The sequence below is a fragment of the Tupaia chinensis genome, unplaced genomic scaffold (assembly GCF_000334495.1).
Source record: "Tupaia chinensis unplaced genomic scaffold, TupChi_1.0 Scaffold000127_2, whole genome shotgun sequence".
Classification (NCBI taxonomy): Eukaryota; Metazoa; Chordata; class Mammalia; order Scandentia; family Tupaiidae; genus Tupaia; species Tupaia belangeri.
Genome location: NW_006159596.1, coordinates 747,008 through 766,576, shown reverse-complemented (window position 1 = coordinate 766,576; position 19,569 = coordinate 747,008). Strand labels below are relative to the sequence as shown.

The window sequence follows — 19,569 nt, the reverse complement described above, 5'->3', positions numbered from 1 at the left end:
TTTTTTTTTTTTGGTTCAGGGCATAAATGGCCACAAAATTATCAACTGACTCCCACAGAATACACAGCATCACTGTGAGAGAAGTGATTCTAGGACCCAGGGCCCCAGGCCCTAAGCCTACAGGCCTGCAAACCATCCATCTCTTCTGGGTGAGCCATGCAGTAGTGGACATCCAGAAAAGGAGGCAGCACCTATTTGTAAATCGCTCCAGTGTCTAATTACCTGGATTCTTTCTGAAATTTAAAGGCTATCTGCTCCAAACTGTCCCATGCAGAGATGGAGAGAAGTCATGCGTGCTTGTGTAAGTTAGGCAAGTCGTGGTTGCCTAAGTGGGGTAGGACATTGCTGTCTTTTTTGGGGGGGAGAGGGACAAGTTTTTGCTATAGGGTGTGTGCGCTCACCAGAAAGACAGATAGAGACAGAGAGACAGAAAGCAAGAAATCACCCCCGGGGGGTGGGGGGGGGACTGTCCACACCGCAATCCCTTCTCCTCCATTCTCCTCTTGGGATCTTGGGCACACACGCACACACACCCAGCGTGAGTTTAAGACACCAGGTCCGGGACTCAAACTGCATTCGACTACATGGGAGTCCAGAGACATAGCCATTACGCTAACTGCTGGTCCCCTGAGTTCTTGCTCTCGGATGTAAAAGTGAGGATCATAGTTACTCGGTGACTACCTGCCAAGTTCCTCCGCCTATTCTGTATTCGCAGTGCCTTCGAGGGTGATTCTGAAAGTAAGTCATTGGTTTGAATCCAGAGACCAAACAGAGACTCAGAGCTGAAGCTAGCCCGGGAGGTCATGTGATCCGGCAGTCTCAGGTTGGCATTGAGGAAAGGGAGGTCCAGAGAGGTCCAGTAACTGGTCACTAAGTTTGTTTAGTCGCTGTGCTTTCATGAGGTCTGGAAAACACCACATGTATGTATCTTTTGCTTTTCAAGTTCCTGACATTTTCTGTTGTGTATATTCAGGGCATTTTAAATGCCAATAAGCACGTGAATGCGAACTTCACTTTGTTGAGTCGGGCCATGTGAGCAGTCTTCAGTGAAACCTATTACACTGCCTCGCTTGATGCCTTTATGTTCGGCTCTTTTTGATTTGTGGTGTTTGGTTGGACAGACAGTAACAAAATATTCATTGCAGTAAAACCCTCCTTTCTTTCACATTCACGTAACTTCAGAAATATCTCTAAAGTCATCATTTGTTGTTATCCAAAAAAAAAAAAAAATTACTTCGGAACTGAAACCATGGTGGAAAAAAAAAAAACTTCCGTCCCCGGGGGAGATTTCAATCGTCATAACCATGCAAAAGTAGGTAGTTACGGAAAATATTATGCAAACTTAACAGTAGTATTATAATGGAAACTGCATAAATAATATCGGAATGGCTGGGTAGGAGAGATAAAGCCATTGAAAGCCAGACTTTTGACTCTGCAGTTTTACAGCGCATTTACAAGGCACCACAACTGGAACAGAAAGTTGACAAACTCCAAACAGGTTAGAGGCAAAATGATTTAGCACAGGGGGAACGGGCTGGAGCACCAAATCCTGGTTGCCCTTCGCTGTTCTTCCTCTGAACAGCATGTAGGCCTCCTCGCTGTCCCTCAGTTTCCCTCTGTGTCCCTCTGAAGTCAGGTGGATTATCACTGTAAGGGAACACTTACTGCCCCCCCCACCCCCCAAGAACAGACGGTTACAATCCAGAGCCTCCTAATGTCATGGTGGGCTAACCTGCCTCCTCTGAGGTTTTGCTTAGAGTCATTTCTGACTGCTGCTTTGCTACGAGTGAAGGAGTGGATGTGAAGTTTATTTAGAATTGGAGAGACACACACTTATAAAAACACAGACATTTTAACTGCTGCTCGGAACCAAGCAGCAGTTGTTGAACTGTGGGGTCATCGGGAAAGTCATGATGTGATGCATTTGCCTCTAGTTCAGGTCTGTGTCATGTTGATTTTTAAGTTAAGGGTGGCTTTGGCTATTTGCTTATCAGCCAGGTAGGAATGATATTGGATCGTGGGATGGGACAAATTCTGTTTCCCTGAAATTTAAATGGTAAAGTCTTAATCCCCAGTACTTTAGAATGTGACTGTATTTGGAAAATTTAAGGTTAAAAAGATGCCCTTTTAGGTGAGACCTATCCCAATATGACTGCTGTCCTAATAATGAAGAGGAAATTTGGGGGACCAGCGGGTGGCATGGTCATCGAGGAGCTGGATACCCATTTCGTTGGCAGCAGTTTGAGTCCCGGACCTGGTGGCTTGAAACAGGCTGTGTGTCTGTGCATGCGTGCCCAAAATCCCGAGAGGAGAGTGGAGGAGAAGGGATTGTGGTATGGCCATCTCCATGGGGGACGATTTCTCTCTCTCTGTCTCTCTGTCTCACTTGGTTTCTCCAGCAAATGTACATGTCCTATAGTAAAAATCTCTCACCAAAGGAAAAAAAAAAAAGGAAGGAAAAAAGGAAAGGAAAGAAACCCATGCTGGGTACATGTGTGTGCGTTCCAAAATCCTGAGAGGAGAATGGAGGGAAAAAGATTGCAACATGGCCATCACCCCTGGGGATGATTTCTCACTTTCTCTCTCTCCATGTCCCCCTGTCTCTCTGGCAACTACAGTGTTCTATAGCAAAAATCCTCCCCCTAAAACAAAAAGAAGAGGAAATTTTGGACACATAGACACCAGGGATGCATGCTCACAGAGGAGAAGCCCCATGAGGACAGAACAAGAAGGCACCATCTACAAGCTAAGCAGAGAGGCCTCAGAAGGAACCACCCCTATTGACACTTTGACCTTGGACTTCCAGCCCTCAGAACTGTGAGGCTCTCAATTTCCATTGTTTGATCCACCCAGCCTGCGGTATTTTGTTCTGGCAGCCTTAGCAAACTAATACAGACCACTTCAAATATGTTCCCTTTTGCAGCCAGTTCAAACCAATTTTATCATTATGAAATCAGAAGTTAGCATCACAAGGGACTCTTTTTCCTCCAGTGCCTCCTAAAACCTACCACACAATGTCTAAGATTCTTTTTGTTTTTGTTTGCGTTTTAGTTTTTTGCTCTAAGTATGTGTGCTCTCCAGAGAGGGACAGACAGAGAAGGAAAGTGAGAAGGCACCTCCCAGGGGGATTGCACCCTGCAAGCCCTTCCCTATCTTGTCCTTCTTTAATGATTCTGAGCATGCGTGCATACAGGCCTGGCATTTTTCGAGCCACCAGGTTCAGGACTCAGACTGTGCGGTTGGCCATGGTTCAGGCATCTTAACGTAGGATTCAAGGTCTTCCCAATCTGTGCAGATTTTACCTCTCCAGGCTCGTTTCTTTGCACTTTGACCTTGTGCTATGGCTCAAACCAGACATAACTCTCTGGGGTTCACTTGAGAAGCTTGCTTCTTTCTCCTCTGGCCAAAACCTGTGTGCTCCCTGCCTGGATCTTCTTCACCTCCCTGTAGGTCCTGAAAGTTTTAGCTCCCCTCCAGGGAGCCTTGCCTGGTCCAGCGGAGTGACAGGGCTCCCTGGAGCGGAGGCTAAGAGTTTCCTGCTCCCACCACGCAAGCACCTACTCCCAACTCACCTGTCCTCGCTCATCTGCTTTGCTTTCCCCTTCATTCTGAAGGCGCTGAAGGTCACTAGTTTCCCTAGGGCCTGATCTGGAACCCAGCAAGCAGCAGGTGGTCAACAAGATGAATCAAAGCATGAACACAGGTGTGCAGGATGTTTCTTTAAAATAGTTACTTAGCACCTAATCTATACAAGGAAACTTCAAAATGTTTAGGGAAAAACAGAGTTAACAGATGAGTTATTTTGGCACAAAAAAGTTGGGATCCACGCATAGCTTTTTCTTTCCATAATATGCACTTTCCACAAACTTTTTGAGACTCCCTTATACAAGACACCGAGAGGACGGAGCTATGTTTAAACCCAATTTCTGGTGTTAGTACTTTGCTCAGCCTGCCATAGCTAGGTGCCACATGCTAGATGGTTTAAACAACAGAAATCTACTCCCGCAGGTCTGGAGCCTGGAAGTCCAAGACCGAAGTGTGGGCAGACGTGTTCTCTTCTGAGGTCATGCCATGGCCTGAATGTCCCCCAGATTTCAAGTGATCCGCAAGGACCTTAGGAAAGGGCTGGGGCAATAGTTTCTGCCCTTCCCTTGTGCTGTTCTGTCAGCACATAACGTCATCTTCTTTCCTCCTTCCATCCTTTCTCTGCCATGTGAGAACACCTAGATGGCGCTGTCTATGAGGAACGGAGTCTAACCAGACCCTGTCTCTGATGGTGCTTATCTTGGACTTCCCAACTTCCAGAACCATGAGAAAGAAATATCCATTCTGTATAAATTACCCAGTCCCAGGTAGTTGTTATATCAGCACAAACAGACTAAGACAGGCCTCTCTCCTGGGCTGGAGGCAGCCATCTTCTTCCAGGGTCTTCACATGGCCTTCCCTCTGTAGCTGTGTCCATCTCCTCTTCTTAAAAAGACACCAGCCATGCTGGGTTTGGACCTACCCTAATAACCTCGTTTTAGCTTAATTACCTAGTTAAAGACCCTGTCTCCCAGTAGTCACATTCCAAGGTACTAGGGGTTAGAACTTCAACATATGAGAGGGTGGGGCCGGTAGAAGGCTGCAGTTCAGCCAATAATTAGTCACGAACAATGGCTTCCTACATTTTTACCATGTCTGTGTGTCCCGAGGACAGCTGAAGCTTGCTACACGGCTGAACTTCTATGGAATGTTTTGCGCCATTAAGATACAGTAATAGGGACCAGCGGATAGCATGGTGGTTAAAGCACTGGACTCCAGGGAACCAGCAGTTAGCGTAATGGCTGTGTCGCTGGACTCCCACGTAGTCGACCGCGGTTCGTGTCCCGGACCCGGTGGCTTAAAAAACTCACGCCAGGCGCGTGTGCGTGCGTGCCCAAGATCCCGAGAGGAGAATGGAGGAGAAGGGATTGCGGCGTGACCATCCCCCCTGGGGGGTGATTTTTCGCTTTCTGTCTCTATGTCTCTTTCTGTCTGTCTGGCGAGCACACGTGCCCTACAGTGAAAATCTCTCAAAAAAAAAAGCACTGAACTCCATGTTCAACCACAGTTCAAGTCCTGGACCTGGTAGCTTGCTTTCTCACTTTCCCTCTCTTTCTCTGCCTCTTTCTGGTGAATTAAATAATAATAATAATGATACACAAAATTAAATACTTCTTTAAGAAAAAAAAAGAAAAACAGGATACAGTAATAATGGGCCAGATGTAGGTGCCGTTCTATGAGGCAGACCAGGAAGGTCACCGGTTTGTGGCCAAAGACCTCCCTGATGTCACCAAGCATGGGTGGGCTGGAAGACGCTAGGGGTGGATCATGGCATCAGGATCCTTTCCATGGTGTTGTATCTTTGTCTCCCTGTCTCATACCATCTCATCTCTCTTGGAATAAATAATAAACAAACAAAAAAAAAGTATGAAAAAATGTGGTACAAGTGTGTGCTTTCATCAAGGAAGGCATCTTGGAGATGGTTGTTGTTTTCGGAGCTTGGAGTGGGCTATTATATTGGGAATTACACACCCCCAAGTAGATAGGCCTGTAGGACTGAAGTAATGACGTGCCTTCAGAATTCATAGCTGACATCGCCCTTCTCACTGGCACTTCCTACTCTGAAGTGGCCAGTACTAGTCCATGCTGGAAATTCAGTGGCCACATGTCTGGTGCCTACCTAGGAGATGGAAGCACTGAATCCACAGGGGGGTTTTGCCTGTTTTCACTGCTCATCGGACTAGCAGGCTTGGGAGAACTCTGAGCAACTCAAGGAGTCTTGTCTTTTAGCTTCAGACTGGATGTAGAGGATTTAGGCTCGTGCTCCATAAGGGCTAATCAAGGGCCCGCCCAGGTCAAGCCCTGGTCCTCACTATACATAATTGAAATCCTACCCACAGAAGTCAGCAAGGTTGTGGGGGAGAGGCTGCGTCAAGGACTCTGACTGTTGCTATAACAACAGTGTCTTGGTCTAATTTCTTCTGAGAAATGAATTTCAGCTGGTGGGTTGAAGCTGAACTGCTTCTCCCACAGATGAAAGCGCCTCTGACAGGCTCCAGAGCATCAGTTTATGGACCGAGCATGGTGCACCCCATGGCCGCCCAGGGGTAACACGCTCAGAACGGGTTCAACTACCTCCGTTTGCCTGTGGGCATGTGTGCCTGTCCACTCATGGGCAACTCATCCCAGAGAGAAAAATCCTCTAATTCGGCCTCCTCTCCTGTGCGTGAGCAAAGGGGTTCTAAAAGTTATAAATAACAGCAATCAAGGCAAGGTCTTCCCCTTCAGCTTTGGAGTAAAAACCTGCTATGAAGTGGAGATCTGGGAGGCAGATGCTGTCTAGAAATAAGAATTGCATCCTAGGGGCCAGAGAGGTGGCCTGGCACTTAACACAGCTGGCTCCCACATGGCTGATTGTGTGGATTGAGTCCTGGACCCGGCAGCTTGAAAAACACACCAAGAGTGTGTGCATGCATGCACAAAATCCCAAGAGTGGAGGAGAAGGAATCGTGGCGCGGTCATTTCCCCTGGGGGGTACTTTTTCTCTCCCTCTCTCTCTCTCTCTCTCTGTCCCTCTCCAGCAGGCATGTGCACCCTATAGCCAACTAAAAAAATAAATAAAAGGAATTGCGTCCTTTTCTTTTTCTCATGAGATGGGTGTGTGAGAGGGAGGTGAAGAGAGAGAAACTGAGATTCTTCCAGGAGGTAACTCTTACCTGCCTGGAAATACTGCTTTTTGCAAACTAAAACTCACAAAGAACAATGCCTGACCTCTTTGAGGGAAACAGTCGGCTTTTTTATAGACTAGGAGATCTTATTTCAATACTTTTGTTTTCCAAAGGGAGATAAACATAGGCTGGGATTTTATTCAAAAGCAATGTCAGGTCTGGAGGCCCTGGGCTATTTGCATCTCCTAAGCTGGTTGGTGCCTCTGCACAACTTCAGTGCCATGGAGGAAAGCAAGTCTCCCAGAAGGGGCTGAAAACAAAAAACTGCAAATGCCTCGTTGGAAAAAAAAAAAAAGGGACATTTTGAGTAAACAGTGAAATAAAAATATTCTTGATTCCTACCCAAGGGAGAGAAAAATACTAGGCCTCCCCGAAGTAGTTCTCCTCCCTGACTCCCTCCTCCCAGAAAATAAACAAATCGAAACCTCAGCAGCTTAGTTCTAACTTGCCTGCTTTGGTCGGTGCTGTTGGTGTGAGTCTGCTGCAGCGAATGATGTAGATAAGATCTGATGTGTCACTTGCCTCTTCCTCCCTTACGGTTTTCCTTTCTTCCTCACCAGCCTTCTCCACTGTCATTTCTTTACAGCGCTAAATAAAATCCCAGGCATTTCAGACAGTAGCAAGAGGTCATGCATGCAGGCGTGTTTACATAGGAAGTGTATGCATGATTGCTAGTAAGGGATGGTAGGCGATATTCCTACACAGATTGTTTCTTGGCCTTAATCATAAACGCAATGTCATACATGTGTGTGTGTGTGTGTGTGTTTCTGCCTATGAGAGGACAGCAGCTCGGGGTCAGATTGTGGAATTTTCATGGCCTTCACCCATCTCGATGCAGCTTTTCCTGCAGAAAGCTCCTGGGTGGAGAACGTTGCCGCTAGGCTGCACACATCCGCTGTCTCCTGGAGCTTTCTGGGCTGTAGCTACCGTCACGTCTGAAACATATGCTAAATGTGCAGAGTAACGTCTTTCCTTGTCGCACGACACTTTTCTGCGAATCAGGCAGGTCTGACTCAAAGACACGAACGCATCCTCTTTGGACTGTCACGACACCAGTGTCTGAAACACTTTCCCAGCACGTCTAAGCAGAATTTGCTGGAGTTTGGTTGGGACAGAAGGCATTAGACACAGAATAACAGAGTAGGAGAGAACGGAGCAGGAGTCTACCGTGTGCTCAGGACAAATTACGTGTCCTCTCTGAACCCATTCCTTATCCATCTTGGGCTATTGTGGGGATTAATTGAGCTAATCTATGTAGAGCACTGAGCATGAAGCCTGGTGCATGGTGAGCTCTCACCCAATTAGAATACTATACGACCATAATATCTCGAAACATTTAGTAAGCAGTGAATCAAACCGCCTGATAAAAACTTAGACACTCATTCTGCTGAAAACCATGTGAAGACATTGAAAATCATAGAGTGTCAGCACTTACAGAGACGACAGTCTTCCTTTTTTAAGGGGTAGATAATAGTTTGGTTAATGCGCCAATTTAAATTGCATGCATAGAGCTTGTGAAAGACTTTATAACTTCTGAGATAAAGAGTACACAGGATTGTGTGCCCTGGGATGAGTAGAGAATTTATTCATTCACTTGGGAAAAAAGTCAGAAGTCATACGAGCACTGATGTATTTGGCAAGTTGGAGATTTGAGGGACTTAGGGTTTCTTTTCTTTTCTTTTCTTTTTTTTTAAGAGGTTTTGCCTTAGGTCATGTGCACTCACTAAAGAGAAAGAGAGAAAGAGAGTGAGAGGGAAAGTAAGAAATCACCCCCTCCCCCAGGGAAGATGGCCTCACTGTAATCCCTTCTCCTCCATTCTCCCAGGATCTTAGGCATGCAGGTACACGTGCTCGGTGTGAGTTTCAAGCCACCGGATCCAGGACTCGAACCACGATCGGCCCCGTGAGAGTCCATCACCATAACCACTATGCTATCTGCTAGCCCTGGGACTTAGGGTTTCTAAATATCAAAGGCCCTGTCTACCACTGCTCCTGATGGTTTATGACCCATCTCCAATAGGTAGATTGTGCATTCAGTTAGTATTTATTACAAATTTAAGTATAAAGGATTAAACATACCTAAACGTACCTAAAAACAACAAGATTTTAAATGTTTTCAAAGAGTAATTAACAGGAACCTTGCTGTAGCACCTCCCAGCTGGGATGGGTATCAGGCATTCTTGTTTCCAACATTGAAGAGAGGTGCCCTCAGTCTGTGTACACTGAAGACTACTTGGGAAAGGAGTTTTCCATCTGACTCCCAGCAGAAAGAAAAGTGATTATAGTTATTTCTAAAAATAACCTCAAAACTCCTCAAAATGTTTTGAATGGTCCTGTTCCCCTGGGCTTGGGCTGTTCCGTGGTCCCATATTCCCATGGGCCTCTTCAGCTCATATTTCAGATGCCCACTGAGAGGGTGAGGCCCCTTTAAAGAGGGTGCATTTCTTCTTGAGCATTTCAGCATAGAGATTTTTAACTGCTCATGGTTGACAGCCCCTCCAGAGACCCAGCATTTCCCATTGACCAGGATTGAGGGAAGCTATATTCTAGGATGGTCACAAGCAAAAGCTTGAAACTGTGGGCTCTTTGAAATCGCAAACACGTATGTGTATATGTATGTATATGTGCCCATCTATATTTATATATATAGTAAATATTTATATACATATCACTTTTTAAAACTCATGGCCCACCTTCAGTGACAGTCAGTAGCATGCTGGACTGTGGAGACAGAAACCACATGCCAGACACAGTTCAGGTTCCCACTTTGGTCAGTCTGAGAAAAAAACACAGATGCATGCACACACACACACACACACACACACACACATACATGCCCAGGTCCTGTAGGGCTGGAAAACTAGAGGGGATGACGTCATGGCCAAGTCTTCCCATACTCGCTCTCATGCATGTGCATGCACTCAATCATGAATAAAAATTTCAATGTAGTAAAAGTGATATTTGGCATGGATAAGGTGACCAGGGAGGCTCCAGGAGCTGTAAGATTTCTCTTTCTGTTGTTGCGTTGCCCTGCCTTTCACAATGATAGATCTCTAAAACTAATGTACCCACCCTCTGTTGATGCGCCTAGGGCGTGTGTTCCCTTTCTGACATGGTCTTTGTTCTTGGGGACGAGCCGACCACTCAGCTCCTGGCATGGTGACTGGTGCCACATGGCATCCCGGAATTCCTTGAGTAAAGTGAAAGTAAGTATGTAACACAGAGGAGGAAATGGCCAAGGATATTACTGGGCTCAGAAAAATCGAATATATTGTTTTTAAATATGGGCCAGACAGTGGCGTGGTGGTTAGGGCACCTAGAATCCCACATAACCAACTGCATAGTTCAAATCCTGGACTCGGTAGCTTGAGGAACACACTGGGCATGAGTATAGCTGTGCCGATTCTCCACCTCCAGATAGGGTGGAGAAGTAGACGGGAAGGGATTGTGGTGTGGAGATGCGCCATGGGGCGTGATTTCTCACTTCTCTCTCTCTTGCAAGTACGTGCACCTTCTGCCAAATAAATTAAAAAACACATTTTCATGGAAAGTCTTGTAGAAGTTCAATGAACTTCTGCAGAATTCAGGATCCTCTGGGTTTCAAAAATTCTCATCTGGAGCATCGTTTCTTAGTTCTGTTTAGGAGAGTCCCCAGAGTATTACCAATCTACTCAAGAGCATTTTATATTGACGTGTGTGTGTGTGTGTGTGTGTGTGTGTGTGTGTGTGTGTGTGTGTGTGTGTGTGTGTGTGTGTGTGTGTGTGTGTGTGTGTGTGTGTGTGTGTGTGTGTGTGTGTGTGTGTGTGTGTGTGTGTGTGTGTGTGTGTGTGTGTGTGTGTGTGTGTGTGTGTGTGTGTGTGTGTGTGTGTGTGTGTGTGTGTGTGTGTGTGTGTGTGTGTGTGTGCGTGCACGTGTGTATGAATTCCAAAAAAAAAAGGGCCAACCTCAGCGTGTCACCATCCACCAAACTGACTGGAATAGATTAGAATTTCTAAAAAGCTGTAGATCCTTGACCAACTGCTTCAGAAAAATCTGAGGTTTTCATTAATTCTTTATAAAGTTGATTTCTTTCTTTCATGAGAGTAAAAGAGAGAAAGAGGGAGAGAAACAAACACCCTCTACAAGCGCTCCTGCCACGTTACCCTGTCCCCCTCAGCCTTCCCAGCCAGCTAGGGTCATGCCAGGCACACATGCCTGACATGAACAAGCCCACCAGGGAACCGAACTTGCAACCTTCCATACGAATCCAGCTTCTCTTGAGCAGCATCTTACTTCTGTGCCGCCAAGCTGGCTCTCGATTTCATTTATTTACATGCTTGTACCCCCACCCTGTGTCCCAACTGGGCCTCACGTTCAGCTACTAAATCAGAAACCGTGGAAACTGGACCAAATAATCTGTATTCTTTTCCCCGAAGCTTCCAACGTAACTAGTCAAATTAATGTTGGAAAGTCACTAAAGCAAGTCAAAGCTCTAAATAAACCTCAAAAGATCCTTTCTAAGGCACTTAAATCTAGAAGACAGTTCTGGAAGTGTGTTGCACTCTGTTCATATTCTCCTAATTAAAATATCTAATACATGCGTATTCTGGGTCACTTATCAAATACGTTAAATAAGCAAGTCAAATTCATCCATGTGTTCCTAGGCTTATCCTCTGCTGGTGGAATGGAAAGAGCATAACCATATGAAAATTGATTTATCTTCTAGTTTGACCAGATCAGATAGAAATGACCAAAACGTTCTCTTGCAGCCTTTCAATTTGTTTTAGCAGCTGCAAGCTAAGATTCTAGATTGAAGTCTTGGTAAGAACTGTGCCTCTAATGGTGGATGAAGGAGGCCCACTTGCACTTTTGATGGGCGGGGGTGCCTTGCTGGGCAAAAACCACTTGAAGCCTTTGTATGGAAATGTAGAGTCCAGTGAAGGAAACACCCAGCACATGGGACTTGCCCAACATGGGAGACCTGAACGTCTCAAATTTTCTGTTTCCGTTTTCTTTTCCACAAATCGCTTCGTGTGTTCTCTAGTGCCTCTCAACATGGACCCAAAGAGTCCTCAGAAATATTCAGGAGGGGATGGTCCATTTCCTCAAATAACCAAAGTAAACTGTACATTTACTCCAGAAACACTGTATAGGCCAACAGTTTCAAGTGCCTGCTTTGGGAATCAATGATATAAACTCAATGTGGTTATTTAAAATACTCATCTGAACATACATTCATTCCTCCATGAAGGAGACGAGAAAAGTTACAGTGTGACATGAGTAGGGTGCTGTGGGAGCACGGAGGGGCTCCTCGCCAAGGTGCAAAGTTACGAGAAGGGGCTTCCTAGAGAGATGGTATGGAAGGCCATGTCTAACACGGATCGTGAGGGACAAACAGACCGGGTCAGGTGTAGGGGGTGAATGAGGGCATGAAGCATGCCAAGACTCAGAGAGAGAAAACAAGCACCTACCATCCCGGGAACTGCAAATAACTAAGCATAGCGGGAAGTTTGGAGTGGATTGGTGTTGGGGGGCAAGCAGGGGAAGAAGATTGGCAGTGATAGCCAAGACTGAGGACTTTGCAGGGACAAGGATCCCATTATGAGGAGACCATGTGCTGGATTTAGCTGATGCTCAAGGTGGTGGCTAGCTTCACAGGCCAAAAGAGAACCAGGGGCCTGATTACCTTTGAGAGAGAAAATCACAGCTACTGGACAAAGCATGAGTTGGAAGGGGTAGGACTGGGCAGAGACGCTTATTGGGAGCTGCTCCAGAAATCCACAGGAGAGGTATTGAAGAGCTATCCTAAGCTAGTGGCATTGAGTGTCCAAGATGAGAATAAAATTCATAGATGAGGGCTGGCCCCATAGGCTAGTGGTTAAGATAGCCAGATCCAACATGGCTCCCTGAGTGGTTTGAAGCCCAGCCCCAGTGGCTTGAAACACTCTGAGCACCTGTACATGTGTGCCCCAAATCCCAACAGGATAAAGAAATGGAGGAGAAGAGATTGTGGTGTGATTACACCCCACAAGGTGGGTACTAGTTTTTCTCTCTCACACTTAAGCACTAGCAGCCTCTGTCAATTACAGAAATTCATAGATGATAAGAACAGATCATTCCTGAGGTTGAAGTGGGCGTGGGTGGTGGGTAGAGGGCAGAATTCAAGGTGATTTCTGAGAGAGTGTCATCCCAGTTGGCGTCAGAGCCCAGAGTACTGAGGAAGGCATGGCCATGCTGTTCCCAGTCCAGGATGAGGGGCAGTTTGAGCCAAAGAGTCAGATCTGAGTTTGAATTTGAATCTAGATTTATCTGCCTTTGCCCACCCCAGCTCTGTAATCTCAGATGGACATCCTACCTAATCTCTCTATGCTGGGAGTCCCCCCTCCGTGAGCTGATTCTAATGATATTTTTCAATCTTTAGGGGCAGGGAACAAATAGTATGATGGTCTACTCCAATGACTTCTATCTCAAGAGTCTTCATTATTAATAGCCGTGTCCTCATAACCCGTATTTCCCAAACTCCGTGATCCTGCACAATTTCTTTAAAAAATCACAGTACTTTTGAATTTGCTGGCACTGTGACAGGTCTAAAGGAAGAAAGGGTCTCCTTATCATAGACGTGCCAGCCCAGGGGACGCCTCAAGAACCTCCTGGGAACTGGGCCTGTCAGCCGCAGCCTGGTAACTGCGGCCACACTCCTCCTTGTTTTGGGTGTCATCCAGCCCTGCCCATTCCACCTCCTTCACAACCGCCCTTTCCCTGTCAAACCACCAGACCAGCACACGGCCTGCCCCAAAGGTTTTCTGTGAGGATGAAACAGGATCCTTCCTGGGTGGACGAGTGTTCTTATAGGAGACACAGCTCTTATTACAGCTGGTCTGTGGGAATGCACGCCTCGCCAACCATTCTGGCTCTCAGTTTCTCTGTCTTTCTCCTTTCCTCCCTTCCTCCCTCCATCTCTCTCTCTCTCTCTCTCTCTCTCTCACACACACACACACACACACACACACACACACACACATGACAGTGTCACAGCAACACAAGCTCCCCACTCATGCTGGAGCCATTACGGTGGAGGAATCATTTCCCTCAGAGTAGCTGACGATCTGGGCTTGTGCTGTCACAGGCACTGAGTGAACAGCGTCCTTCAGTTCCGAGCACCCCAGCTTCCCTTCGTGGGAGAAAACATGTGCACGTAATAATAGTAATCCAGGAGTGAGGGGGCGGGTGCTCAGGAAAGAGCCCCTGTGGTTCTTCCACGAAGGCACCATCACCCTAAGAGGCTTCCAGCTTTGTGAAGCAGGAGGGCCAAGGACTCCCCAAGATAAGGCTTTGGGAGATGAGGCCCTAAGCTGAGTCCTGTGGGTGGAGGGGTGGGGTTCCCAAGGACGTTTGCCTGCTGCAGTCAACCACACGCAAGCTCCCGGAGCAGGTGCTTGCACGCCCGCCGTCATGCTCAGACCCACAGCCGGTGCTGCCTCCCTCCCTCCCTCCCTCCCCGCTCTCCTTCTGTCTCCCGCGAGGGACATAAAGAGAGAATTAAGCTCTCAGGCCACCTTCCCATATAACAAAGAGCCACGAGACAGACAGATGCTGAGATTGCTCTCTGTTTTGGACATAACAAAAGAAAACATAAAAGCCTTCGCATAGCATCTCCTGTGATGTCTTCCTTACGTTGCAGAATGCTGACGTGTGAAATATCTGTCAAGATGTGGGCTAAAGGGGCCAGCGGTGGAGCACTTTGGGCCCTCAAGGAAAAGGAAATGCTCAGCGGCTCCGTGCAGGTGGTGCCCTGAAAACGTATTTGATTCGAACCTCGACAATCTAGCTCTGCTGTTCCGTAATCTAGGGCACGAATGCATTAGCGCTTGGACTTGGGCTTGAATTGCAAATTTGATTTTTGTTGTTCATATTAAAAAAGCTACACCAGATGCTTGGAAAACGTTAGGGTTTTGCCGGTGAGGGAGTAGAAATATTATCAGCCTACCTATTTGTGTTTGGAAGATCCAGGAAACCATCGTGACTATTTGGATGGCAGGATTTTGAAAGCAGCCCAGCTAAGGCTTCGTGGGTGGTTGCTGGGTATCAGGTGTGAAACGGAGTGCTTTTTATATATTTCCTTTCAGTTCATCCTCACGGTAACTCTCTGAGCCAGGTATTGACCCACTTTGCAGATAAGGAAACCAGGACTTGGGAGAGGTTAAACAACTTTTCAAGGACTTACTCATTCTGCCAGATATTTATTGTTTACTCTGAGCTGCTGGGGACACATTAGTACGCAAGATGGAAACATCCCTGCCTTCATGTGACTTGCTTTCTAAGAGACATGGTTTCATAGCCAACCTGTATTCAGAACCAGACAACATGCACATATAGTAACTCTTGGGGAGGGGATCTTGAGTTTGAACCCAGGCGTTCTAATTCCAGAGCCTGTGCTATTACTATAATACTGAACTACACTATGTCACCCAGCCAGGCCCACTCAGCTGCTAGGAAGTGAAGCTTGGGGTTCCCAGGCGGATAAGTCTGTCTGTCTGTCTCTGTGGTCTTGACCACCAGTGTTTTTGTGCTTTTTTTTTTGAATGTGCTAGAGGGTGTATGAGTTTGTGCACATGAGAGACAGAGAGAGAGAAAAAAAACCCTTGGGTGATGACCATGCCATAATCCCTTCTCCTCTCAGGATTTTGGGCATATACACACATGCGACTGGGTGTGTTTTTCAAACTGCTGGGTCTGGGACTTGAACCAGCTAACATCATTTTAAAGAAGAAATGGAGCATCTGTCTCCATTGATGACCTAGGAGAGCATCATAGACTTGTGCTTTCTAAAATAGAGTCAGTCTCTTTTTGAGATTTTTGCTCTATGGCGCATGCGCTCTCCAGAGAGACAAAAAGGTGAGAAATCACCCTCCGGGCAAATAGCCATACTGCAATCCCATCTCCTCTATTCTCCTCTCAGGATTTTGGGCACACGTGCACATGTGCCCGGTGTGAGTTTTAAGCCTCCAGTTCAAGACTCGTACTGCAGTCGACTATGTAGGAGTCCAGCGACATAACCATTACACCATCTGCTGGTCCCAGTCAGGTTCTTTTTTTTTGGAGAGGTTTTTGCTATAGGGCACGTGAGCTCACCAGACAGACAAAGAGAGACAGAGAGACAGAAAGCGAGAAATCACCCCCCAGGGGGGATGGCCACGCCGCAATCCCTTCTCCTCCATTCTCCTCTTGGGATCTTGGGCACGCACGCACACGTGCCCGGCGTGAGTTTAAGCCACCGGGTCCGGAACTCGAACCGCAGTCGACTATATGGGAGTCCAGCAACATGGCCATTACGCTAACTGCTGGTCCCTTAACTGGACTTCTAAAATGAGTCTGACTAAGTGGACATAACACTCTCGAGGCTAAGAGATCAATCACACTTATTACCAGGAACATGGAGTCTCAAAATTGGGCGTTCCTTCTGGTCAATGGGGTGGTCTCCTGCTCTGATACAGACTCACCTCTTTAGCCCCTTCAGATCAGACAACAGAATTGATCATTTGCTTTGCAGTTATTTATTAACCACAGATATGAAGCTGAGCACGGAGTGTGAGCACTGAGCCCTTGGACACACAGTGAGTGAGTCAGCCATAGTCCCTACCTTCATGGCACACTTAGACCATTGCCCAAAAGTATGGTAAAAGTGATGATGGTGAAGTATAGATGGGTGGGGAAACTTATTCTGGAATTTCCAGCCCAGTTTGGGTAGGTCAAAGAAGGCATGTAGGGGCCAATCCACATGGCCAATTGCAGTTCAAGTCCTGGACCCAGCAACTTGCATTTTTGCTTTCTCTCTTCCTCTCTGGTGAGCGCATGTGTCCTATAGCAAATTTAAATAAATAAAATGAAATAAATACTCCTAAAAAGAGAAGAGGAAGAAGAGGAGGAAGAGGCACCTAATGTAGATGGGGTGGTGAGGGGATATAAGAGAAGGCTTCTTAAAGTAAATGAAATCTGAGATTTGACCTGAAAAATAAGTGGCTATTAACCAGGAAAAGAGGAAAGGGAGGGGGAGAAGTATGTTTCTAGAAAAGAAAACACATACCATGCCTTGGAAGCAGAAGGAACGCAGGGCCCATTTAAGGAACTAAAAGAGTTTCAGAAGAGTTGGTAGAAAAATGTGTGGTGGGAGAGGAGGAGGCTGATGCTGAGTAGAGAGCTAAGAAGGCGAGCCTGGAAAGATGAGCAGGAGCCAGGTGGATTTTAATCTAGAGACAGTAGAAGTCATGGCAGAGTAAAAACAGAAGGGGCAATTTATTTTTTTGGAGAAGGTAGCAATATAGAAAATAGATTAAGGCAGAATGAAACAATGAATAAAAGAAAAGCTGGGAGGGTGAATGGGTAGGTCCATGGAGGCAAGGCAAAGAGACCAGTGAGGAGAGCATTGCAACAGTCCAGAGAGAGACCAGGATGGTAGCAGAGAGGACCGAGGTGTGTGGGCACAGCAGAGGTAGATTTGCGAGGTAGAAGGCATAGGACTTGGTGACTGGTGATGTAGGAGGTTTCAAGAAAAACGCTCAGGTTTGTGACTTGGGTAACTGGGTAGATACTGAGATGGCGAACATTGGTGAAAATCAAGATTGTATTCAAAGAAAAGACAGTAAGTTCAATGTCTGTGAAACACCCAGGAGAATGTTGGCACTAGTGGAGTTGAGCAGCAGAGAACGTCAGGGTGGGATACTATTGTGGGGTCGTCTGCCTAGGGAAGATAGTTGAAGCCGCTGTAATAGATGAAACCATTTGGGCAAGCGTGTAGAGTGAACAGAAGGAAAAATAAGGTTAAGAGAAAACATTGAAGGATCTAATCATTTAGGAGAAAAAGCAGGTGGAGAGAAAGGAGGAAATCCAAAAGAGTGTGATAGCATGGAAACCAATGGAAATGTGCTTTTAAAAGAGAGTGGGATGGGGCCAGCAGGTGGCAAAGTGGTTAAGGCTCTGGACTCCCACATGATCAACTGCAGTTCAAGTCCCAGATCCAGCAGCTTGAACTCATGTGTGCGTGTGTGTCCAAAATCCCAAGAGGAGAATGGAGAAGAAGGGATAGCAGCATGGCCATCCCTCCTGGGAGGTAATTTCTCACTTTCTGTCTCTGTGTATCCAGTGAGCACGTGGCCCTCTAGCACATATCTCTCGAAAAAGGGAGAGAGAGAGAAAGATACTATACCAAGAGGTGCTGAAAGGAGAGGTAAAATAAGAACTGAAAGGAAGTTTTGGGTTATATTAAACATAACCTTCAGTCCTATGCTATTCAGTAAATGTGATAAATTCCATAATCTTAGTGGTTTTTTTAGTATTCTTTCAGATATTGTTGATTTCATTCCTTGATGTTCTCAACTAAGATATGGTATGGCAAGATTTAACATAGGCACTAACATCTGTCTCAAACATAAACAATTTGGGTCCAAGTCTCATGTCTGGCATTTATTTGAAAAATAATAAAAGATTCTTCCCTATGAAACAATCCTGTCTTTAACTGTCTCCCTTCTTTTGCTCCCCACCCTTCAACTTTTAGTTTGTTTTCTGTTTCTTAGCCCTGTGAGCTCTACTTTCAGGTAAAATATTTTCCTGTAGAATTTGAATTGCTGTGTTGCCTTATTTTGAAATTAGAAGTATAATTTTTTTCCTATGTGTTCAAACCCATTTTAAAGTCAGTTCATAGCAATGTACATCACAATGCTTAAAGAGTAAAATATGACTTGGAGATCGAGTCATCCTTTTGCCTGTTTTCTTTTCCAGCTACAAGAGACTGTGAAAAGGAAGTTGGAAGGAGCCCGATCACCACTTAATGGAGACCAGCAGAATGGCGCTTGCGATGGGAGCTTTTCTCCAACTAGCAAGCGACTCCGAAAGGACATTCCAACAGGGATGGAAGCCATCAACAGTCTGCCCAATAACATGCCACTGCCTTCAGCTTCTCCTCTTCACCAACTTGACCTGAAGCCTTCTTTGCCCTTGCAGAATAGTGGAAGCCATACTCCTGGGCTTCTAGAAGACCTGAGTAAGAATGGTAGACTCCCTGAGATTAAGCTTCCTGTCAATGGTTGCAGTGACCTCGAGGACACCTTTACCATCTTGCAGAGCAAGGACCTGAAACAAGAGCCTTTAGATGACCCTACGTGCATAGACACATCAGAAACATCTCTTTCAAATCAGAACAAGCTGTTCTCGGACATTAACCTGAATGATCAGGAGTGGCAAGAATTAATAGATGAGTTGGCCAACACAGTTCCTGAAGATGACATACAAGACCTGTTCAACGAAGACTTCGAAGAGAAGAAAGAGCCAGAATTCTCACAGCCAGCAGCTGAGACCCCTCTTTCCCAGGAGAGTGCAAGTGTGAAGAGTGACCCCTCTCACTCTCCCTTTGGACATGTCTCCATAGGATCTCCCCAGACAAGGCCTTCTTCCTCTGGACCTCCCTTTTCTACTGTCTCCATAGCCACCAATTTACCTTCTGTTGCCAGCACTCCCGCAGCTCCAAATCCCGCCAGCTCACCAGCAAACTGTGCTGTTCAGTCCCCTCAAACTCCAAACCAAGCCCACACTCCAAGCCAAGCTCCACCTCGGCCTGGAAATGGTTATCTCCTTAATCCAGCAGCAGTGACAGTGGCTGTTTCAGGGTCAGGCCCTGTGGCTGTGCCCAGCTCTGACATGTCTCCAGCAGAGCAGCTCAAACAGATGGCTGCTCAGCAGCAGCAAAGGGCCAAACTCATGCAACAGAAGCAGCAGCAACAGCAGCAGCAGCAGCAGCAGCAGCAGCAGCAGCAACAACACTACCATCACACTAGCAGGTCGCCC

At 46.4% G+C, this 19,569-nt stretch overlaps 1 protein-coding gene across 1 annotated transcript in view; it reads left to right on the top strand.

Annotated features, from left to right (window-relative positions):
- Positions 1 to 19,569, top strand: part of MAML3 (mastermind like transcriptional coactivator 3) — a 523,718-nt gene that overhangs the window by 296,655 nt on the left and 207,494 nt on the right. Inside the window, 1 exon segment of the mRNA XM_027770335.1 lies at positions 18,508 to 19,541. Within this exon segment, the coding sequence (XP_027626136.1) occupies positions 18,508 to 19,541 (1,034 nt within the window).